At 45.3% G+C, this 20,239-nt stretch overlaps 1 protein-coding gene across 1 annotated transcript in view; it reads left to right on the top strand.

Moving 5' to 3' along the window:
• Window positions 1–20,239, top strand: part of LOC101610720 — a 212,631-nt gene that overhangs the window by 105,040 nt on the left and 87,352 nt on the right. Inside the window, exons 24-27 of the mRNA XM_045155548.1 lie at window positions 5,417–5,574; window positions 7,445–7,556; window positions 9,743–9,792; window positions 10,156–10,332. Of these exons, the coding sequence (XP_045011483.1) occupies window positions 5,417–5,574; window positions 7,445–7,556; window positions 9,743–9,792; window positions 10,156–10,332 (497 nt within the window). The remainder of the gene's footprint in view (window positions 1–5,416; window positions 5,575–7,444; window positions 7,557–9,742; window positions 9,793–10,155; window positions 10,333–20,239) is intronic.

Raw genomic sequence — 20,239 nt, 5'->3', positions numbered from 1 at the left:
GAAGCCAGCTGAGAGACATAGGATAAGGATTTATTTAGCAAAACAGAACAAAGGATATTACCACCAGAGAAAGACTGGAGTAGGCTGAGGTACAGAGGAAGAATAGCAGTTCTTTACTGTGTTTTTTTTAAAGTTCTTATGAATATTCATGAGTTCAATGGCATAATCATGAGGTAAAGTTACTCTTTAGTCCCCTTCTAAATCTTGATGGATCCCCTCCCCCTTTTAGAATATTTCTTCCTATGATCATCTTGAAAACAGGGGGTGGGGATCAAAACTACAATAAAGGGCTAGAGGGATGGCTTAGCAGTTAAGGCGCTTGCCTGCAAAGCCAAAGGACCCTGCTTTGATTCCCCAGGATCCACGTGAGCCAGATGCACAAGGTGGTGCATGCATTTGGAGTTCGTTTGCTGTAGTTGGAGATCCTGGTATGCCCATTCTCTGTCTCAAAATAAATAAATAAATAAATAAATTTCAAAAAAAATTTACAATGCACTGGGCGTGGTGGCACACGCCTTTAATCCCAGCTCTCTGGAGGCAGAGGTATGAGGATTACTGTGAGTTCGAGGCCACCCTGGACACTACATAGTGAATTCCAGGTCAGCCTGGGCTAGAGTGAGACCCTACCTTGAAAACCAAAATAAATAAATAAATCTACAATGCAAATGATTTGCTAATGAAGCTGGGTTTGCTGAGGATGCAGGACCTCCATTAGTGCGCCTGAGTGGCTCCAGGGAAAGTCCCCTGGTACCTGGGTTTTTAGTACAGTGAGAAGAAGCTAAATACAGCTTCAAGTATTTTTAGCCTCAGAGGGACATTCTAACCATCAGGAAACAGCTACTGAGATGAGACACAGCTTCGCTGGTTACCTCACATCTAACTCTTCGCCTGCCTGGTCTCAGGGAAGGAGATCCAGCAAGGCTTGTCTGTCCAGATCCCTCAGCACACGGGCCTGGGGCAGATCCCTTTCTGCAAGGGGTCTTATCTATTATCAGACAAATGTCAAAGAAGTTAAGATTACAGCTTCAACTACCTGCCCCGAGAAAGAAATTCCAGGTTCCACAGCCTGCCTTGAAGAGACCAAGGAGCCCTGGGGAAGCTGGGAAAGGGGTGGGCGGGCGACTGCCTGATGCTTCTGAGAACTCACAGGCCACACATCATCCCTAGTCAGGAAATAAAAAGCACTGTGGGGTTAGGAGTCAAGAAATGATAAAGGGATATGAAACATATCTATCACATCATATTTTCTACACATGAATGAGCAAAGCCAGATTCAGAAAGAACAACACATTTTGCAGGGTTTGACTTTTAGGAAATTCTAGGAAGCCCATTCTGATCTCTAGTTGCAGAGGGAGGCGCAGTGTATGGGAAAGGGAGCAGGGAGAGAAAAATACGTGTTTTCAATGGCATGTGGCGATAGTTTCACGCTTGAGTACATATGAAATACATCAGAATTTATCTAAATGTACACTTTTCTTAATTTTTTTTATTTTTATTTATTTATTTGAGAGTGACAGAGAGAGAAAGAGGCAGAGAGAGAGAGAGAGAGAGAGAATGGGCACGCCAGGGCCTCCAGCCCCTGCAAACAAACTCCAGGTGCATGCGCCACCTTGTGCATCTGGCTTACGTGGGTCCTGGAGAATTGAGCCTCCAGCTGGGGTCCTTAGCCTTCACAGGCAAGTGCTTAACCACTAAGCCATCTCTCCAGCCCTAATTGCATACTTTAAATATGAGATGTTGGGCTGGAGAGAGATGGCCCAGTGGTTAAAGGTGCTTGCTTGCAAAGCCTGAAGGCCTGTGTTCAATTCCCCAGTACCCACATAAAGCCAGATTCCCAAAGTGGCATATATGTCTGGAATTCCTTTGGAGTGGCAAGAGGTCCTGGTACACCCATTCTCTCTCTCTCTCTCCATGTATCTCTTGAATAAATAAAAATATAAAAAATGAGCTGTTTATAAAATGTCAAATACTCCTCAATAATGCTACTATTTTAGAAAGAACAAGAATTTGACAGGTGTGAATGGTGAAGGGGGAAATGAGGCGTGTGGGTGGGGACTAACATGAAACTGTGTGACGTTCACAGACTTCACTGCTGACTGCTGAGCAGCTCAGAGGGAAGGCCAGATGCCAGAGTTAAGGTACAAGTGGCTAATGGAAGAACAGGATTTCATTTAATTTTTTTTTAAATCAGAAAAGGAGAGAGAGAGAATTGGTGTGCCGGGGCCTCCAGCCACTGTAACCAAACTTCAGATATGTGCGCCGTCTGGTGCTCAGGAACGACCTTGTGAACTTGCGTCACCTTGTGCGTCTGACTTACGTGGGACCTGGAGAGTTGAATGTGGGTCCTTAGGCTTTGCAGGCAAGCACCTTAACACCTAAGCCATCTCTCCAGCCCTAGTTTTGTTTGTTTGAGACAGGATCTTATATCTCAGGCTGGTCTCTGACTTACTATATAGCCGAAGATGGTCTTGAAGTTCTGTTTCTTCTGTCTCTGCCTCCAGAGTGCTGGCATTATAAGTGTGCCCCACCATGCTTGGTTTATGACGTGCTGGGGATGGAACCCAGGGCTTTGAGTATGCTAGACAAGTGTTCTCCCAACTGAGCTGCACCCCAGCCCAGGAGAAATGTTTTCTGTTCTCACATTGGTCAGCTAGGGTTACTACAACAGAATAACACAGAATCGATGGTTTGAACAATAGAAACAAATCTTTTCCTAGTCCTATAGACTATAATTAATTTTTTTTAATCTTTTGTTTTTCCTTTTTATTTTAAAGAATTTTTGTTTATTTTTATTTATTTATCTGCAACAGACAGAGAAAAAGAGAGAGAGAGAAAATGGGCACACGAGGGCCTCCAGCCACTGAAAATGAACTCCAGATACATGCTGTGCCTTGTGCATCTGGCTTACGTGGGTCCTGGGGAATTGAGTCTCGAACCAGGGTCCTTAGGCTTTACAGGCAAGTGCTTAACTGCTAAACCATCTCTCCAGCCTCTTGTTTTTTTCTTCCTTTAAAAAGCATTTATTTATTCATTTATGAGAGAGGGAGAGAGAAAATGGGTGAGCCAGGGCCTCCAGCCACTGCAAGCCCTGCAAGTGCATCAACCACTGAGCCATCTCGCAAGCCCCGAGACTAGAGGTTTGAGACCAAAGTGCAGCTTGGTTTCTGGTGAGGGCTCTGCTGGCTGGGAGATGGAGACTTTTGGCTGTGTCCTCATATCAAGGGGAAAGCAAGCCAAGGAGAGCTCGGATGTCTCTTTGTATATGGCACCAGTCTTGAATTAAGTCCTTACTCTTATGAACTCACTTAACCTTTACCAAACAAAGATCCCTCTATCACAACACAGGGTAAAACTTGTTGGAGGCATACACATGTTCAGGAGTTCAAGGTCCATGGTTACATAGTGAGTTTGAGGCCAGCCTGGGCTACATGAATCCCTGTCTCAAAAGAAACCAACAGGGCTGGAGAGATGGCTCAGCGGTTAAGGTGCTTGCCTGCAAAGCTTAAGGACCCTAGTTTGATTCCCCATTACCCACATGAAGACAGATGCACAAAGAGGCACATGCATCTGGAGTTTGTTTGCAGTGACAAGAGACTCTGGTGTGCCCATTATCTCTCTGACTGTCTCTCTTCTTCTCTGTGTGCAAATAAATAAATATTTTAAAAAAAAACTTAGAGGGCTGGAGAGATGGCTTAGCGGTTAAGCGCTTGCCTGTGAAGCCTAAGGACCCCGGTTCGAGGCTCGGTTTCCCAGGTCCCACGTTAGCCAGATGCACAAGGGGGCGCACGCGTCTGGAGTTCGTTTGCAGAGGCTGGAAGCCCTGGCGCGCCCATTCTCTCTCTCTCCCTCTATCTGTCTTTCTCTCTGTGTCTGTCGCTCTCAAATAAATAAATAAAAAAATTTAAAAAAAAACTTAGAAAAGAAACCATGGAAGAGTTGAAGAGATGGCTCAGTCATTAAATATACTTGCCTGCAAGGCCTGTGAAGCCTGGGTCTGATTCCCCAGAGTCCACATAAAGCTACATGCACAGAGTGATGCATCCGTCTGGAGTTCATTTGCAGTGGCAGGAGGCCCTGGTGCCTCCACGCTCACTCTTTCTGTGTCTGCCTCTTCTGGTTTCTGTCTCTCAGATAGATAGATAGATAGACAGACAGACAGACAGATAGATAAAAATAAAAATCAGGTCAGTTGTGGTGGCACATGCCTTTAATCCCAGCACTCTAGAGGCTGAAGTTTGAGGCCAGCCTGAGCTAGAGTGAAGTCCTGCTTAAAAACAAAAATAAATAAAAAAGGTCAGGTCTGAATGAGGAAGGAAGCTTGATGGGACAAGAGTATTTAAAGAGGAAGAAGAAATGTGGACAGCTTTTTAGGAAAGCAGTTGAGGAAGGAAATGAAAGCTGGATGTGGTCAGAGCTGAGGGGGGCTGTGTGGGAATCCAGGGGTGAGGGTCTTCTCTGCAGGGCTTCTGCAGGCAGCGCTGGCAGAAAGCAATACAAGTGCAGACGCCTAACCTCGTAGTAAAGCCCCTGGGCACGGTGGTGTTCTGCATGAGGAAACAGGCTTTGAAAAGTTAAGGAAAGCAGACCTGTCAGCAGGCAGAATGTGACTCAGACGTGTCTTCTCTTTCCTCCCGCTCTTCTCGGGGTCTCCTAAGACTTCTCACTCTTCTGAAATGGTCCACACTGCTATTTCCAGCAGACTGGGATATCACAAGGGGCTTGAGGGGTAGGGGGAAGAAAAGGTTGGAAGCTTTAGGTTTTTTCTTTCCTATGATTTTTTTTTTCTTTTTTGGCCTTACTCTTCTTATTGTCAATAGTAAATTCAATATGAATAACTCCTTGTTGATTTCAAAGTCTGGCCTTTCCTTTGAAAAATTAACTCGTTTCTTTTCAGCTAATTATGCTCTGTAACTCCATAATAAATGGCACTGGAATACTGGAAGACACGGATGTCTGTTTTTACCCTCTCTCCTCTCTCCCTCATTCCTCCTGCCTCTCCCTTCAATCCCTCTCTCTCTTTCGCTCCTTCGCCATGACATTGCTGATGGCAGCATGCCCTCTAAGCTCGGGAGCCCTGAGGAACTTTCCAGATCTTGTAGCTGTGAAATCCATTAGCAGCTTTTCTTAGGAGGCAGTTGCCTATAGAACATTCCACACAACCACACTGTAGAATGGAGAATTATTCTCACAGCATTTTAAGTGGCTGCACTGAATTCTGGAATGAGTCATACTGCCTCATGCAAAATGGTGCCTCCCCCCTGGGCCCCTTCCCCAACCCTTCTACTCTTTCTAGTCTCTTCCTCCCATTACCTACCTGCATGTGAGATCACTTGTGGTTGTGAGACAATTTTGCAGCCAGCACTGTACGACTTATACATCCAACAAATTGAATTCGTTTGGGACTGAAATGTTTTAGGAAACAAGTTCAGATCTGAGGAATCATGCTGGAATGAATCCAACAAGAAGAAGACATTCCAGAATGGTGAATGGCGCAGAGAGCTTGCTGTTAGCCCCAACGCCAAAGGTCCCAGCTGCCCTGACTCACCCTTCAGAAAGATTTCAGACTGCAAAAAGGTACTGTATCGACTTGAAGGATAGTTTACAATGAAAGTGTTCTCACCGGGTGTGGTGGCTCATGCCTTTAATCCCAGCACTCAGGAGGCAGAGGTAGGAGGATCGCTGTGAGTTAGAGGCCACCCTGAGACTCCATAGTGAATTCTAGGTCAGCCTGGGCTAGAGTGAGACCCTACCTCCAAAAACCAAAATACGAAAAAGTGTTCTTCTCTTTTTTAAAGTTTGTATTTTGTTTATTTATTTGAGAGAGAGGCAGAGAGAGATTGAGGGAGAGAGAGAATGGAAGCACCAGGGCCTACAGCCATTGCAAACAAACTTCAAATGCATGCTTCACCATGTGCATCTGGCTTATGTGGGTACTGGCGAATCAAACCTGGGTCCTAAGGCTTTGCAGGCAAGTACCTCAACCACTAAGCCATCTCTCCAGCCCAAATAGTGTTCTCTTCTGAGTCAATAAAAAACACAGAGTTATGAGACTGAAGTCACCAGGCTTCTCAGGAGGTATGATTAATATATGTTGTTTTTTCTTTTAAGATCTCATATGAAGGGGCTGGGGAGATGGGCCAGTGGTTAAAGGCTCTTGCTTACAGACCCTGGCCCCCCAGATATGATACTCTAGTACTCCAAGCCAGACACACAAAGTGATACATGCACCTGGAGTTCATTTGCAATGGCAAGAGGAGCTCCCATATTCTCTCTCTCTCTCTCTTTCTCTCATATGAAAAAAATTACAAAAAAGAAAAAGAAATTATATAAAGAGCTTCTAAGAACATTCCTTCAATGTAGTCCAGTCTATGAAGGAGAGTCAGTTGTCCCCAATTTCAATCTCTTCCTCTTTTATTTTCTTCTCCTCTCTTCCATCTCTCTCCCCTTCCTTCTCTATTGTTACTTTCTCAGTATTTTTCAAACTCTTTTTCACAAGCAAGAAGAGGTAGAGGCCACTCCAAATTTTCTGTATTTACTTTAAAATGAGAAGTACAGAATTGCCCTCACTGCTCTAATAAATGTTTTGCTGTTGTTTAGAATAACAGCATGGTTAATTCTCTGAGAGGCACAGTCTCCAGAGGCAGTGGATAATCCAGGATAATGGAGATTATGTCTTGATCTCTTCATCATGACAGAGAAAGAGATATGCTTATATTCTATAGTATCTATTTTTTGAAAACTTAAATATTTATTTATTTGTAAGCACAGAGACATACAGAGAGAGAGAGAGACAGACAGACAGACAGAGAAGGGGTGCAACAGGTCCTCTAGCTGCTGCAAATGAACTCCAGATACATGTGCCTCCCTGTGCATCTGGCTTTACGTGGGCACTGGGGAATCAAACCTGGATTCTTAGGCTTTGCAGGCAAACACCTTAACTGCTGAGCAATCTCTGCAGCTCAGTAATCACTATTTTATTCAGGACTTACCAAGGATGCTTAAATTTAATTTAGCCATTTTAGAATGAAAAACAGCAACAGGCAAATCAACTGTGCTATTCAGGATGCCATTAATCTGCAAGTTGGTCAGAAGTCAAGTTCCTTCAGCCCACATCCCAGTGTGGGTGGAAGATTCAAGATCAGTCAATGTGTCTAGTTGAGAAGCCCCTTCATTCCAGGTAACCCATGGCCCAGACCAGGAGGGAACACTTGGCCGCTGCGTCTAGGGAGGCAGTGCTGGTCAGGCCACGTTCTAGGTTCAAAGCTCCTCGGAGCGGGGCGCCATGGCAGCATCTCTGGAGAGTAGTCAGAAATGCCTGAAGCAGATGGGAACTGTGGAGACAGAACCACCTGCCCTCTCGCTATAGCACATGAGTTGTATGCTGCACGCTGCATGCTCTCTCACTTCCCTCGTCAGCTCAGCCATCTCTCTCTTCCCTTAACAGGACGCCACAGGCCTTTGTGTCTATTCAACTAGAAAAGGTGGGCTTGCGGGATGCAATGCTGAATGCCTTCCTCCTCAGGAGACAGGCCATGGCTGAGCAGATGAAGAGCCCTGTGAGTGTGCAAAGGGAAGGGCTTCCCACAGCTCTGCTTCTCTTTTGTATCTGAAAAACTAAAAATTCTGCACTTGGACTCTGTTGCTTTCAGCCATTTGGATAGGACGATTAAATATATGTTGTAAGGAACTGAAAAGAAAAAAATAGAGTTTAGGGCTAGAGAGATGGCTTAGCAGTTAACGTGCTTGCCTGCAAAGCCTAATGACTAGGGTTCAATTCCCTCGTATCCACATAAAGCCAGATGCACAAAATGGCACATACAACTGGAATTCATTTGCAGTGGCTAGAAGCCCATTTCCTCCCCCACCCCTCTTTCTCATTCCTTAGAAATAAATAAATAAATATCGAAAATTGAGTTGACTGAAAATAAAATAATCAACTCAAGCAGCTTAATACCAATGTTTTTCCAAGCTCACACATCATTTATTGCCTTCTATATTGACTAGTCTGAGCACTCACACTGGGACCCTTGCTTTTCCCGAGTGATTCATAAGTGGCTCAAGCAAGGTGGACATACGTTCACCTGTTTCTTGGTTTTTCAGGTGCTACTGGTATATTCCTGTTTGAGCTTTCAGTTGGAAATCAGTTGGAAAACATTAAACTCAAAACCTTATTCAGTTAAAATCATTATCTAATTTTATGATTAGTATAGTACTTCATTATTCATTAGTTTTAAAAGATATTTTATTTTTATGTATTTATTTATTTGACAGAGAAAGAGGGAGAGAGAGAGACAGAGAGAGAATGGGCACGCCAGGGCCTCCAGCCACTGTAAACAAACTCCAGATGTGTGCGCCCCCTTGTGCATCTGGCTAATGTGGGTCTTGCCTGGGGAATTGAACCTGGGTCCTTTGGCTTTGCAGGAAATGCCTTAACCACTAAGCCATCCTTCCAGCCCCTTTATTTTTTTTTAATTTTTTTGTTTATTTTTATTTATTTGAGAGTGACAGAGAAAGAGGCAGAGAGACAGACAGAATGGGCTCACCAGGGCCTCCAGCCACTGCAAACTCCAGATGCATGAGCCACCTTGTTGTGCATCTGGCTTACGTGGGTCCTGGGGAGTCGAGCCTTGAACCAGGGTCCTTAGGTTTCACAAACAAGTGCTTAACTGCTAAGCCATCTCTCCAGCCCTTAATTTATTTTTGAAGAGGGAATCACTCCACTAAAGTTTTAGGTACTTGGAAGGAAAGTGTCCAGGTTTATTGTCTGTGGGCTTCGCCCCCACAGTGACCAAGAAGGAAGGACTGAAATGTGCCTGATGGGGAGCTGCACATGGAGATGATGGAGGCCCACCAAGCAAAGGTGGAAGCAAAGGGCATCAATTCTCAGCACATATTTACTGGAGAATACATAAGACCTTTAACTGACCTTCGGGAATATCTAAAACCAGTTGGGAATACAATTCAGTTGAAAGTGCTTGCTCAAGGCCCTGGCTCCCCTGAATGGAAAAACAAAACAAAAACAAACAAACCAAAACAAAACAGTGAAGAATGACCTAACACCTACTAGATCACAAAGAGCTCAGGCTATATATAATGATCAGTTAGTTGTCAGGTCTGGGATTTTTTTAAAAACTTTATTTATTTATTTATTTATTTATTTGAGAGAGAGAAAGAGGCAGAGAGAAAGGGAGAGAGAGAATAGGCACACCAGAGCCTCCAGCCACTGCAAATGAACTCCAGATGTATGTGCCCCCTTGTGCATCTGGCTTACATGGGTACTGGGGAATCAAACCTGGGTCCTTAGGCTTTACAGGTAAGTGCCTTAACCTCTAAGCCATCTCTCCAACCCAGGTCTGGGATTTTTAGCCTACTTCCTGGTTAAGAAATTAGCCTTTTTCTGTTCCATGGATACCAGCAGAAGACATGAGACTCCAAGCTTGGTAACAAAATATTACTCACAGCAGAGCAGGCAACATGAGTGACCTGTTTGTGTCATGTCACGTGTCATGGAGAAACGGTCCAGTTAAAAGAGGTCAGGGCATGACATTCTTGGCATACTCAGTGAGCTGTGTGAGGCTAGAAGATACCACAGAAGAGTGTCCAACAGGCTTACCCCGAGAAAGAAGTGGCTTCGGCTATGCGACCTTTTCCTCCTTGCAGTTGGCCATAAGTATGTCCATATGTACTGAGACATCTGGCCCCAGACAACTAACGGATGGAAGGTCATTTTCTTTTGTCACAGGATGGAATTGGAAAAGTCAAGAGGGACGTTATAGTCGAATACTGTCAAAAGTAAGTATAATCCGTGTGAATTACACACAGTGGTTTTTCTGACTGAATGAAATTACCAGCAATTTAGCATAGGGACCCAGACAATGAGTGTTGTGGTTTGTGTCTTAGCAAACCAGTGGCCACTGAATGGCACCTGGTGAAAGTGTCCTGTCACATACAGGGCAGCACCAGAAATGAAGGGTAGGAAGCGCTTCTCTGCCTTTGGGCAGTGCCAGCCTGACCCCGATGGCAATTATCTTTTTGCTGGCAAAGATGCTCTGTTGTCTTTGAAACAACCTCCGGGAAGCAGATCCTGGAGCTTCTTTGCAAGGTGGAGGGCCTGGGACTCTTCTTTGGGACACCACCTTTTCTTCTGACTTCCAGGTTGAACCGCCACATGTCTCACTATGCATTTCGGGGACAGATCATGGCATATTATAATAGCCTGAGAGCTCTGCTAGAAGATTTTCCCACCATCAGGGACACCTTCTTTATGGTGGGACAACCGGAGGAAAAGAAGGAATGGGAGGACTCCAAAGAAGTCCCCAAGGCTAATCCAAGGTGCGTGTTGTTGTAGTTTGTGACGTCCCAGGCCCTATCTCTCCCTTAAGAGCACCACTGAGTATGGAGGCTCTGTTTTGCTTATTTGTGTTTTTTTTGTTTGTTTGTTTGTTTGTGTTCTTTTGTGAGTTAAGGTCTCACTCTAGACCAGGCTGACCTGGCACTCACTCTGTAGTCCCAGGCTGGCCATCCCTCCAGCCCAGCCCAGGTATTTCTTATAGTAACTAAAAGCTGACAGACGCGCTCCTTTTATTTGCCTTTGACTATGACATTCTGGTCTAGCAGGACAAAAGGAAACATGAACCCGCCAAGGATAAGAGCATCTTTGTATTTGGCCCCAGAAGGAATTCTTTGTTTCTGGGCTGTGTGGCTACTTAAAAAAAAAAATCAATGCAGTTTTGTTTTCTGCTGGGGAGGTCAGGGATTTTCATCAGTCACAAACAAACAAACAAGGGAACTTGATGTTGAGCCATTTTCGCTTCAAACACTCGACTCAATGGAGCAGAAGAAGTATTTGGGGGGGGGAGGGGATAATTGACACTGCAGATCAGTCAGTGTCCTGCTTTTCTAGATAGATAATGATCTATCTAGGTAGACAGCGATCTTCCCAGCTACTTATCACACTGTCTCTAGTTTTCCCAACGTTCTTAGTCCCGCCTGTAGGGTGACTCCTATCTCTATCTTTCCCTTATAGCCCAGAGCTTGAGGAGCAGTAATATTTAAAATATGGACATAAGGGCTGGAGAGATGGCTAAGGCATTTGCCTGCAAAGCCTAATGACCTGGGTTCAATTCCCCAATACCCACATAAAGCCAGATGCAAGAAGTGGTGCATGTTGGGCTGGAAAGATGGCTTAGCGGTTAAGGCACATGCCTGTGAAGCCTAAGGATCCCGGTTCAATTCTCCAGGTCCCACGTTTGCCACATGCACAAGGGAGCGCATGCGTCTGGAGTTCATTTGCAGTGGCTAGAGGCCCTGGCGTGCCCATTCTCCCTGTCTTTCTCTCTCTCTCTCTCCCCTTCTTTCTGCCTCAAATAAATAAATAAAAATAAAAATCTTTTAAAAAAAAAAAAAGTGGTATGGGCTGGAGAGATGGCTTCGCAGTTAAGCGCTTGCCTATGAAGCCTAAGGACCCTGGTTCGAGGCTCGGTTCCCCAGGTCCCACGTTAGCCAGATGCACAAGGGGGCGCACGCGTCTGGAGTTCGTTTGCAGAGGCTGGAAGCCCTGGCGCGCCCATTCTCTCTCTCTCCCTCTATCTGTCTTTCTCTCTGTGTCTGTCGCTCTCAAATAAATAAATAAAAATTTTAAAAAAAAAGTGGTACATGCATCTGGAGTTGGTTTGTGGTGGCTGGAGGCCCTGTCATGCCCATTCCCTCTATCTCTCTTTGATTGCAAATAAATAAATAATATTTTTAAAAATACAATCATAGACTGGATGGATGAAGGGAATAGAGATCAGTTGCATGAGCCTCTTCATACATGCGTTCATTCATTCATGCACACTTGCTTCCGTTGCCCAGCCATCATTCACTCAATGCAGACAGTTTCAGGCACTTTGTTGCATGCTGGAGGTACAAAGGTGAGTGAGTCATTGTCCCCCAGCAATAAATTGTGGTGGAAGAAAGCTGTCTACTCAAACAAGTTAACTTCCGAGATAGCATGTTAGAGGTATGTGGAAAGGTATGTGAGGGCTCATGGCAGGAGACGCTTACTCTATCCCAAGCCCTCAGGGAGGAATTAAAAGGGTAGGTGCTAGCCAGGCATGGTGGTGCATGCTTTCAATCCCAGAGGCAGAAGGATTGCTATGAGTTCAAGGCCAGCGTGAGACTATATAGTAAATTCCAGGTCAGCCTGGGCTAGAATGAGACTCTACCTTGAAGCCCCCGGAGCCCAGCTCCCTAAAAAAGGGCAGGTGGTATGAAAGCTGGAGGTCACAAGGAAAGGAAATAGCTGACTGAGAAAGAGGGCACCAGAAACTTCTGTCAGCCCCTGACTGACTGGCGGCTGAGTGCCTGAGGAGCAAGCATCCAGCCCTATCTTGACACTCATAAGGTGCTCAGTGGATACTGGTGTTTTATTTTTGTGCTCAGCAGCACTTTCCTTCGAGTAGACATCAGGATTTGCCTCACGTAAGAATACACTTGGAGGGCTGGAGAGATTGCCTAGTGGTTAAGGTGCTTGCTTGTAGAGCCAAAGGATCCAGGCGTGAGTCCCCAGAACCCAAGTAAGCCCGATGCACAAGGTAGTCGTTGCATCTGGAGTTCATTTGCAGCAGCTGGAGACCCTGGTGCACTCATATTCTCTCTCTCTCTAATAAATAAATAATTTTTTTTAAAAAATAATGCGTTTAGAGAAAAGTGGGTGGAGATACAACAGCAGACTATTTAGTGGAAGGTTTAACTAGACACGTGCAGCTCAGGGAAGCTACAGGAAGCTAAAATGTATTTTTCAAGAAGCAGCACAGAGGACTGGAGGGATGGCTTAGCGGTTAAGGCATTTACCTGCAAAGCCAAAGGACCCTGGTTCGATTCCCCAGGACCCATGTTAGCCAGATGCACAAGGTGACGCATGCGTCTGGAATTCGTTTGCAGTGGCTGGAGGGCCTGATGTACCCATTCTCTCTCTCTCCCTCTTTCACTGTCAAATAAATAAAAGTAAAATATTTTTTAAAAAAGAAGCAGCACAGGAAAATCCTCTCAGACATCTTTAGTTTCATTATTTCATCACCCTCTAGCCAAATTGATTTAACCATTTGGATCAAACTTGAAAAATTATTGGGCTAGGGAGATGGCTCAGAGGTCAAAGGCACTTGCTTGCAAAGCTGGTGGCCAGGTTTAGTTCTCTAGTACACATGTAAATCCAGATATACAATGTGGCATCTGTGTCTAGAGTTTGTTTTAATATTTTATTTATTTATTTGAGAGAGACAGAAAGAGAGAGAAAGGACTCACCAGGGCCTGTGGCCACTGCAAATGAACTCCAGATGAATGGGCCACCTTGTGCACCTGGCTTTATGTGGGTACTGGGTAATTGAACCTGTCCTTAGGCTTTGCAGGCAAGCACTTTAATGACTAAGCCATTTCTCTGGAGTTTTTGTTGTTCTTGGTTCTGGTTTTTTTGTTTTGGTTTGGTTTGGTTTGGTTTTTCGAGGCAAGGTCTCACTCTAGTCCAGGCTGACCTGGAATTCACTATGTAGTCTCAGGGTGGCCTCGAACTCATGGCGATCCTCCTACCTCTGCCTCCTGAGTGCTGGGATTAAAGGTGTGCACCACCACGCCCGGCTTTGGTTCTGGTTTTTTGAGGTAGGGTCTTGCTTTAGCCCAGGCTGACCTGGAATTGTAGTCTCAGGCTGGCATTGAACTCATCATGATCCTCCTACCTCTGCCTTCCAAGTAAAGATGTGTGCCACCACACCTGCCTTTTAATTTTTATTTATTTACCTGCAAGCAGAGTGAGACAGAAAGGAGACAGAATACTAGAGAATGGAACCCAGGTTGTAGGCTTTTCAGGCAATCCCCTTAACTGCTGAGTCATCTCTCCAGCCCTGGAGGGTTTTTTGTTTTGTTTTGTTTTGTTTTAACAGCAGCAGCAAGAGAACCTGGTATACCCTTTCTTCCTCTCTCTCTCTCTCTAAAAACATGAAAATTCTTTCTAAAAGCCTCACCACGAGTTAGCTGCATTCATGGTTAGGATGAAATGTATTTAGGTCTCTTTTTGCTTCTGATATGTTTAATTTGCAGCAATCAAACAAGGAAGTTGGGTTGCAAAGGGTAGGAGGGAAAATTCCCGTACCATGCAGGTCTTGTTTTGTTCCTGTATGGTTTCTTGTAGACATCTGTGCCAGCTCACCTTCAGGACAGAAGACGTTTAAGCTAGAGAGCCTGGACTCTTGAGTAGACTGCTCCACTGGTGTGTGATGGTTTCAGGCAGGGTCTTTGAGCTAGGAAAGTGAAAGTAAAGCCAGTGCCACCCAGAGGCCAAGTCACAAAGTGTTGTGGTTACCTTGTGCTTGCTGGAATGAAACACACTACTAAATCAAACATGACGGCACACGCCTTTAATCCCAGCACTTGGGAGGCCACGATAGGAGGATTGCCCTGAGTCTGAGGCCATCCTGGAACTACAGAGAGAACTAGAACATTGTCATCAGTTGACCTCTGGAGAGGGCCTTCTTGGCTGAGTCCCCTCATGGTGGGAGAAATTGTATCACAAATTAAGAAGGTATATTTGGGGATGGCGGCATATTCATATAGTCCAAGTACCTGGGAGGTGGAGAAAGGAGGATTAGGAGTTCAAAACCATCCTCAGCTACATAGCAAGCTTGATACCAGCCTTAGTAGGCTATGACACCCTGTCTGAGACCTGTATCCAATTAAAATTAAAGGCTAGAGAGATGGCTCAGTGGTTAAGGCACTTGCCTGCAAAGTCTAAGGACCCGGATACACTTCCCCATTACTCAAGTAAAGGCAGATGTATAAAGTGGTGCATGCATCTGGAATTCCTTTTACCATGGCAGGAGGCTCTTGCATGCCCGTTCTCTTTCTCTCTATTTCTCAAATATATATATATTTGAGAAAGATACACACACACACACACACACACACACACACATTCATTCAGAGGCAGGGTCTCATTCTAAATCAGGCTGATCTGAAATTCACTATGTTGTCTCAGGGTGGCCTTGAACTCATGGCAATCCTCCTACCTCTGCCTCCCAAGTGCTGGGATTAAAGGCATGCACCACCACGCTTGGCTTAAAAATATTTTTAAATATTTTACTTATTTGTTAGATAGAAAGAGAGAGAAAGGGAGTGCCAGGGCCTCTAACCACTGCAAACAAACTCCAAACTCATGCACCACCTTGTGCATCTGGCTTTATGTAGGTATTGGGGAATGGAACTCTAGTTCTTAGCCTTTGCAGGCAAGTACCTTAATCGCTGAGCCATCTCTCCAGCCCAAATAAAAATGCTTTTAAAAAATAAGAGGGCTGGGCATGGTGGCACATGCTTTTATCCCGGCACTCAGGAGGCAGAGGTAGGAGCATCGTCATGAGTTGGAGGCCACCCTGAGACTCCATAGTGAATTCCAGGTCAGCCTGGGCTGGAGTGAGACCCTACTTCAAAAAAATTTTTAAAATAAAACAAGTCAGTGAGGCTGGGAGTGGTGGCACATGCATTAATCCCAGCACTTGCAAAGGTAGAAGAATTGCCATGAGTTCAAGGCCAGCCTGGGCTAGAGTGAAACCCTACCTCAAAAAAAAAGTCAGGACTTCTGGCCAAGATGGCGACCGCCTAGCTGCACTCCAGATACCAGGGAAAGAAAGATAGATGCAGATCCTAAGGAGAGAGCTGCCCCAGCATACCTCAAAAGGGGCCCGACTGAAACTAAGGACAATTGGCAAAACAAGCAAGGGTGCTGTTTTCCTGATGAACCGGATACCAGCACAAAGGGGAAGGAGATCAATGCAGAGAAAAATCAACTCCTACCAAACCAGAGAGCCAGAGCCTCAGAGGCCCCCAACACCTCAGCACTGAAGCAGACCAAAAATGAACCCAACATGGCTCAGGGAAATCTTGCGGAAGAGGGAGTGGAAAGAATGTCAGTCACATGTTGGGTCATGATTTGCAGAGACATTTATCATACCAATAACTGTGGGCTAACTCCACAATGCACAACCCATATACCTCAACAAGGAAGGGCCATTGGGAAGGGGTAGATCATAGATGAGCCTAAACAATGGTACCAAACTGCCTGTATTTGCTGAAAAGAAAACTAATAAATTAAATTTTAAAAAAAAACTGAAAAAAAAAGTCAGAGAGGTAGAAATATTCTGGGTTCTAACAACTGACCTGTGTCCTGCCTCCTAGGTCTCACTCAAAAGTCCCACGCCTTGGGCTGGAGAGATGGCTTAGTAGTTAAGGTGCTTGCCTACAAAGCCAAACAACTCAAGCTCAGTTCCTCAGTATCCATGTAAAGCCAGATGCACAAAGTGGCACATACATCTGGAATTCATTTGCAACAGCTGGAGGCCCTGCCATGTCCATTTTCTCTGTTTCTCTCTGTTTGCAAATAAATAAATATTTTTTTAAATAATTAGAAAAAGTCCCATACCTTTATAAATCTCCTCCTGGGGACCATGCCTCTGATTCATGAACTCTTTTTATAATTTATTTTATTTTTATATATTTTATTTTTTTTATTTATTTGAGAGAGAGAGAAAGGGCACACCAGGCCTTCTAGCCACTGCAAATCAACTCCAGACACATGTGTCACCTAGTACATCTGTCTTACATGGGTACTGGGGAATTGAACCTGGGTCCTTAGGCTTTTCAGGCAAGTGCCTTAACTGCTAAGCCATCTCTTCAGCCCTGATTCACTGCTACAAGAACAATCTCCCATTGCACTGGAGAGAGCCATGGACAAATAGTTAGAATATTTGGACTTTTACCTAGCTCAGTCACTTGTTGCCCTGAAGTGGGGTTTTTGTTTGTTTGTTTGTTTGTTTGTTTTGAGGTAGGATTTCATTCTAGTCCAGGCTGACCTGGAATTCACAATATAGTTTCAGGGTGACCTCGAACTCAAGGTAATCCTCCTACCTCTGCCTCCTGAGTGCTGGGATTAAAGGCATGCACCACCACATCCTGTGCCCTGAAGTCTTGAGCCAATCATTTATCTCAGTCTCTGGACTTCAGTCTCTTTTCCTGAGTGAGGGCATTAAAGTAACTTTCCAGGGTTAAACATGCTGTAATTGTTAATGTTTAGATATCTGTGGCATGATTCTAAGAAAAATGACTGCTGAGGAAAGACTTTCTGGAAAGGGGCCATTCTTAGGACTGCTTGTGAAATGTCTATGGGACTCTCACCCCAAGGTAATTGGAGATCAAAAGGCAAGGTTGAAAAATGAGTGTCATTAAGGAATGGAACCCTCATCTCATTCACAAAACAAGGAGTTAGGTGGGGCAATGGTAGTTCAATAGCTCAAGGTCGGTCTGGCCTAGTGTGAGACCCTACCTCAAAATAACCACAAAGGGCTGGAGAGATGGCTTAGAGGTTAAGGCACTTGCCTATGAAGCCTGAGGACCCAGGTCCGATTCCCCAGGACCCACGAAAGCCAGATGCACATGGTAGTGCGTGCATCTGGAGTTTATTTGCAGTGGCTGGAGGCCGTGGCGTGCCCATTCTCTTTCTCACTATCTGCTTCTCACTCTCTCTCAAATAAATAAATAAATAAATATTAGAAACAAATTCTCCAAATTAACAAACAAGCAAACAACAACAAAGAAAAGGACTACACTGAGTGTCATAGTTACTTTCTCATTACTGGGACAAAATACCCAACTACAAACAGCTCATGGGAGGAAAGGGTTGATTTCGCGGCTATGGTTTTGAGAGGAAGCTTTCTCATGGAGGGAAAGCACGGCATGATCAAGATCTTGCTATGTGCCTGGGTGGAAGCGTCCTCATTGGACTGGGCTGGTAAGCAAACTTTAAGGTCTGCCCCCAGAAACACACGTCCTCCAGCCAGGCTCCACGTCTCAAGTTACCACCAGTTGGGGACCAAATGTTCAAAACACATGAAACTGTGGGGATACCTCATTCAAACCACCACATTGAGGACAAGAGAGAAGTTTTTTTTGTTGTTTGTTTTTTATTTATTTGAGAGCAACAGACTGACAGAAAGAGGCAGAGAGAGAGAGAATGGGCACGCCAGGGCCTCCAGCCACTGCAAATGAACTCCAGATGCATGTGCCCCCTTGTGCATCTGGCTAACGTGGGTCCTGGGGAAATGAGCCCCGAATCGGGGTCCTTAGGCTTCACAGGCAAGTGTTTAACCGCTAAGCCACCTCTCCAGCCCAAGGTTTATTTTTATTTTTTTAATATTTTGTTTATTTTTTATTTATTTATTTGAGAGCGACAGACACAGAGAGAAAGACAGATAGAGGGAGAGAGAGAGAATGGGCGCGCCAGGGCTTCCAGCCTCTGCAAACGAACTCCAGACGTGTGCGCCCCCTTGTGCATCTGGCTAACGTGGGACCTGGGGAACCGAGCCTCGAACAGGGTCCTTAGGCTTCACAGGCAAGCGCTTAACCGCTAAGCCATCTCTCCAGCCCCCAAGGTTTATTTTTAATGCTGATTCCAACGTCAAGTGGCCCAGCTGAGGATTCTGAGGTCACTCATTTGTGAGATATGGTCATTGATTGGCAATGTCTGCCATGGTCACGGAAAGGGAGGAATGAAGTCACCGTCATTTATTTCCCATCCCTTGACTAGAAGAGTCCTATGAATCCTGTAGGCTTGAAATTTTAAGATGAGATGTTATCCTAACAGGGTCTGACATTCTGTGGCTTAGCAGAATCCTCCCCAGTCTGTCAGAGAGGCAGTAAAGGGAATTCTCTTTCCACAGTCTTTTGGGAGCTTGCGCTCCCCCCCCCCCTCGTCCCAGGAAATCTCTAGAGAATTCTGGGAGCTTTCTCTCTTCCCAGAAAATCTCTAGAGCTTGAGTTCTTTCATGGCCCCAGAAGAGACTGGAGCCTGAAGACAAGGATGTCAGTCAGCTGCACTCTGAGGAGTGGTGACATTGGCTGATGTTGATAGCAAGACGATACACAGAGTGAGGACACTGTTAACTGAATGTTTACTGTGTGACCAACAGAGCCACCGTGACGCCACTCAGGCACTTTGTACAAACTACAAGAAGGCATTCCTCCCTCTGGGAAGGTGCTGTCCCCAGCTAGGTTCAGGGCCCGGCAAGGAAAGCTCAGGCTGGAATCTGAGCCACTGCTGGTAGCCTCAGGACGCAACAGTACTTGGCAGTGTGGGTGTCAGCCAGATGCTGCACAAGGAAGTAAGCATGATCTCGCCCAGCAAGGGGAAGTAGATACTAACAGCACACTGTGATAAGAATTGAAACCAAAGCCACGTTAATGACCATTCCCATCAAGCAATGATCCATGATGTCTGTAGGATTGGGGAGATAGTGGTAGGATCGAGGTAGGCTTTGGGGAAGAGGGATGCTCATCTGGACAAAGAAACTTCACGGGAACTGGAAGGGCCACATGTGCAAAGTCACCAGGACTCGGGGCAGCAGTTGGCCATCCGCCTGACTCACGTTGGAGTAGCAAGGGTGGGCAAGGACAGAGCATCAAGTGGGATACGCAGAGACGGCACAAGATCCAGAACTCTGGGGTTTGCCCGTGGGTCACATGCAGAAGAGGAGCAACATGGCTGCCAGTTAATACGTTAATAACCTAATACATTCTTCAAGTTGTATAGACAGGAAGTGTCTAAGAAGTGAAATCTGCTGAACTGGGTGCCAGAAATGCATGTGGAAAGGGGGAAGAAAGGGCCATCCTTGCTTAATGGATGAAGCTCAGTCTTGGGAGGGTAAAACACAAGCTCTGTGTGTAGGAAGTAGTGAGCACGGCCCAGTGCAAATGTGCTCAGCACCACACAACTGTGTGCAAAAAATGGGTTAAATGGTGTCATGTGTGCATTTGACCGCACTTCTTTTCGGGGAGTAGGGTGCTTGGGATTGAACCCAAGGCCTCACATATGTACTTAAGTACTCTACCACTGAACTGCATCCTAGCTCCACAATCATTTTATTTATTTATTTTGGTTCTGTGAGGTAGGGTCTCACTGTAGCCCAGGCTGACCTGGAATTCACTACGTAGTCTCAGGGTGGCCTCGAACTCATGGCGATCCTCCTACCTCTGCGGCCTGAGTGCTGAGCTTTCCCACAATTCTTTTTTTTTAATTTATTTTTATTTTTTAATTTTTTTGTGAGTTATGGACACGCTCAGCATGTAGACACACATGTTGGTATCATCCTTACCTTCTTCCCTGACCCCCCTCCAAAGGGACCCTCCTCATTGGAAGTGCAGGCTATCCCCATGGGGATCTACA

The sequence above is a fragment of the Jaculus jaculus genome, chromosome 7 (genome assembly GCF_020740685.1).
Source record: "Jaculus jaculus isolate mJacJac1 chromosome 7, mJacJac1.mat.Y.cur, whole genome shotgun sequence".
NCBI classification, from domain to species: Eukaryota; Metazoa; Chordata; class Mammalia; order Rodentia; family Dipodidae; genus Jaculus; species Jaculus jaculus.
This window is presented reverse-complemented; position numbering and strand designations above follow the sequence as displayed.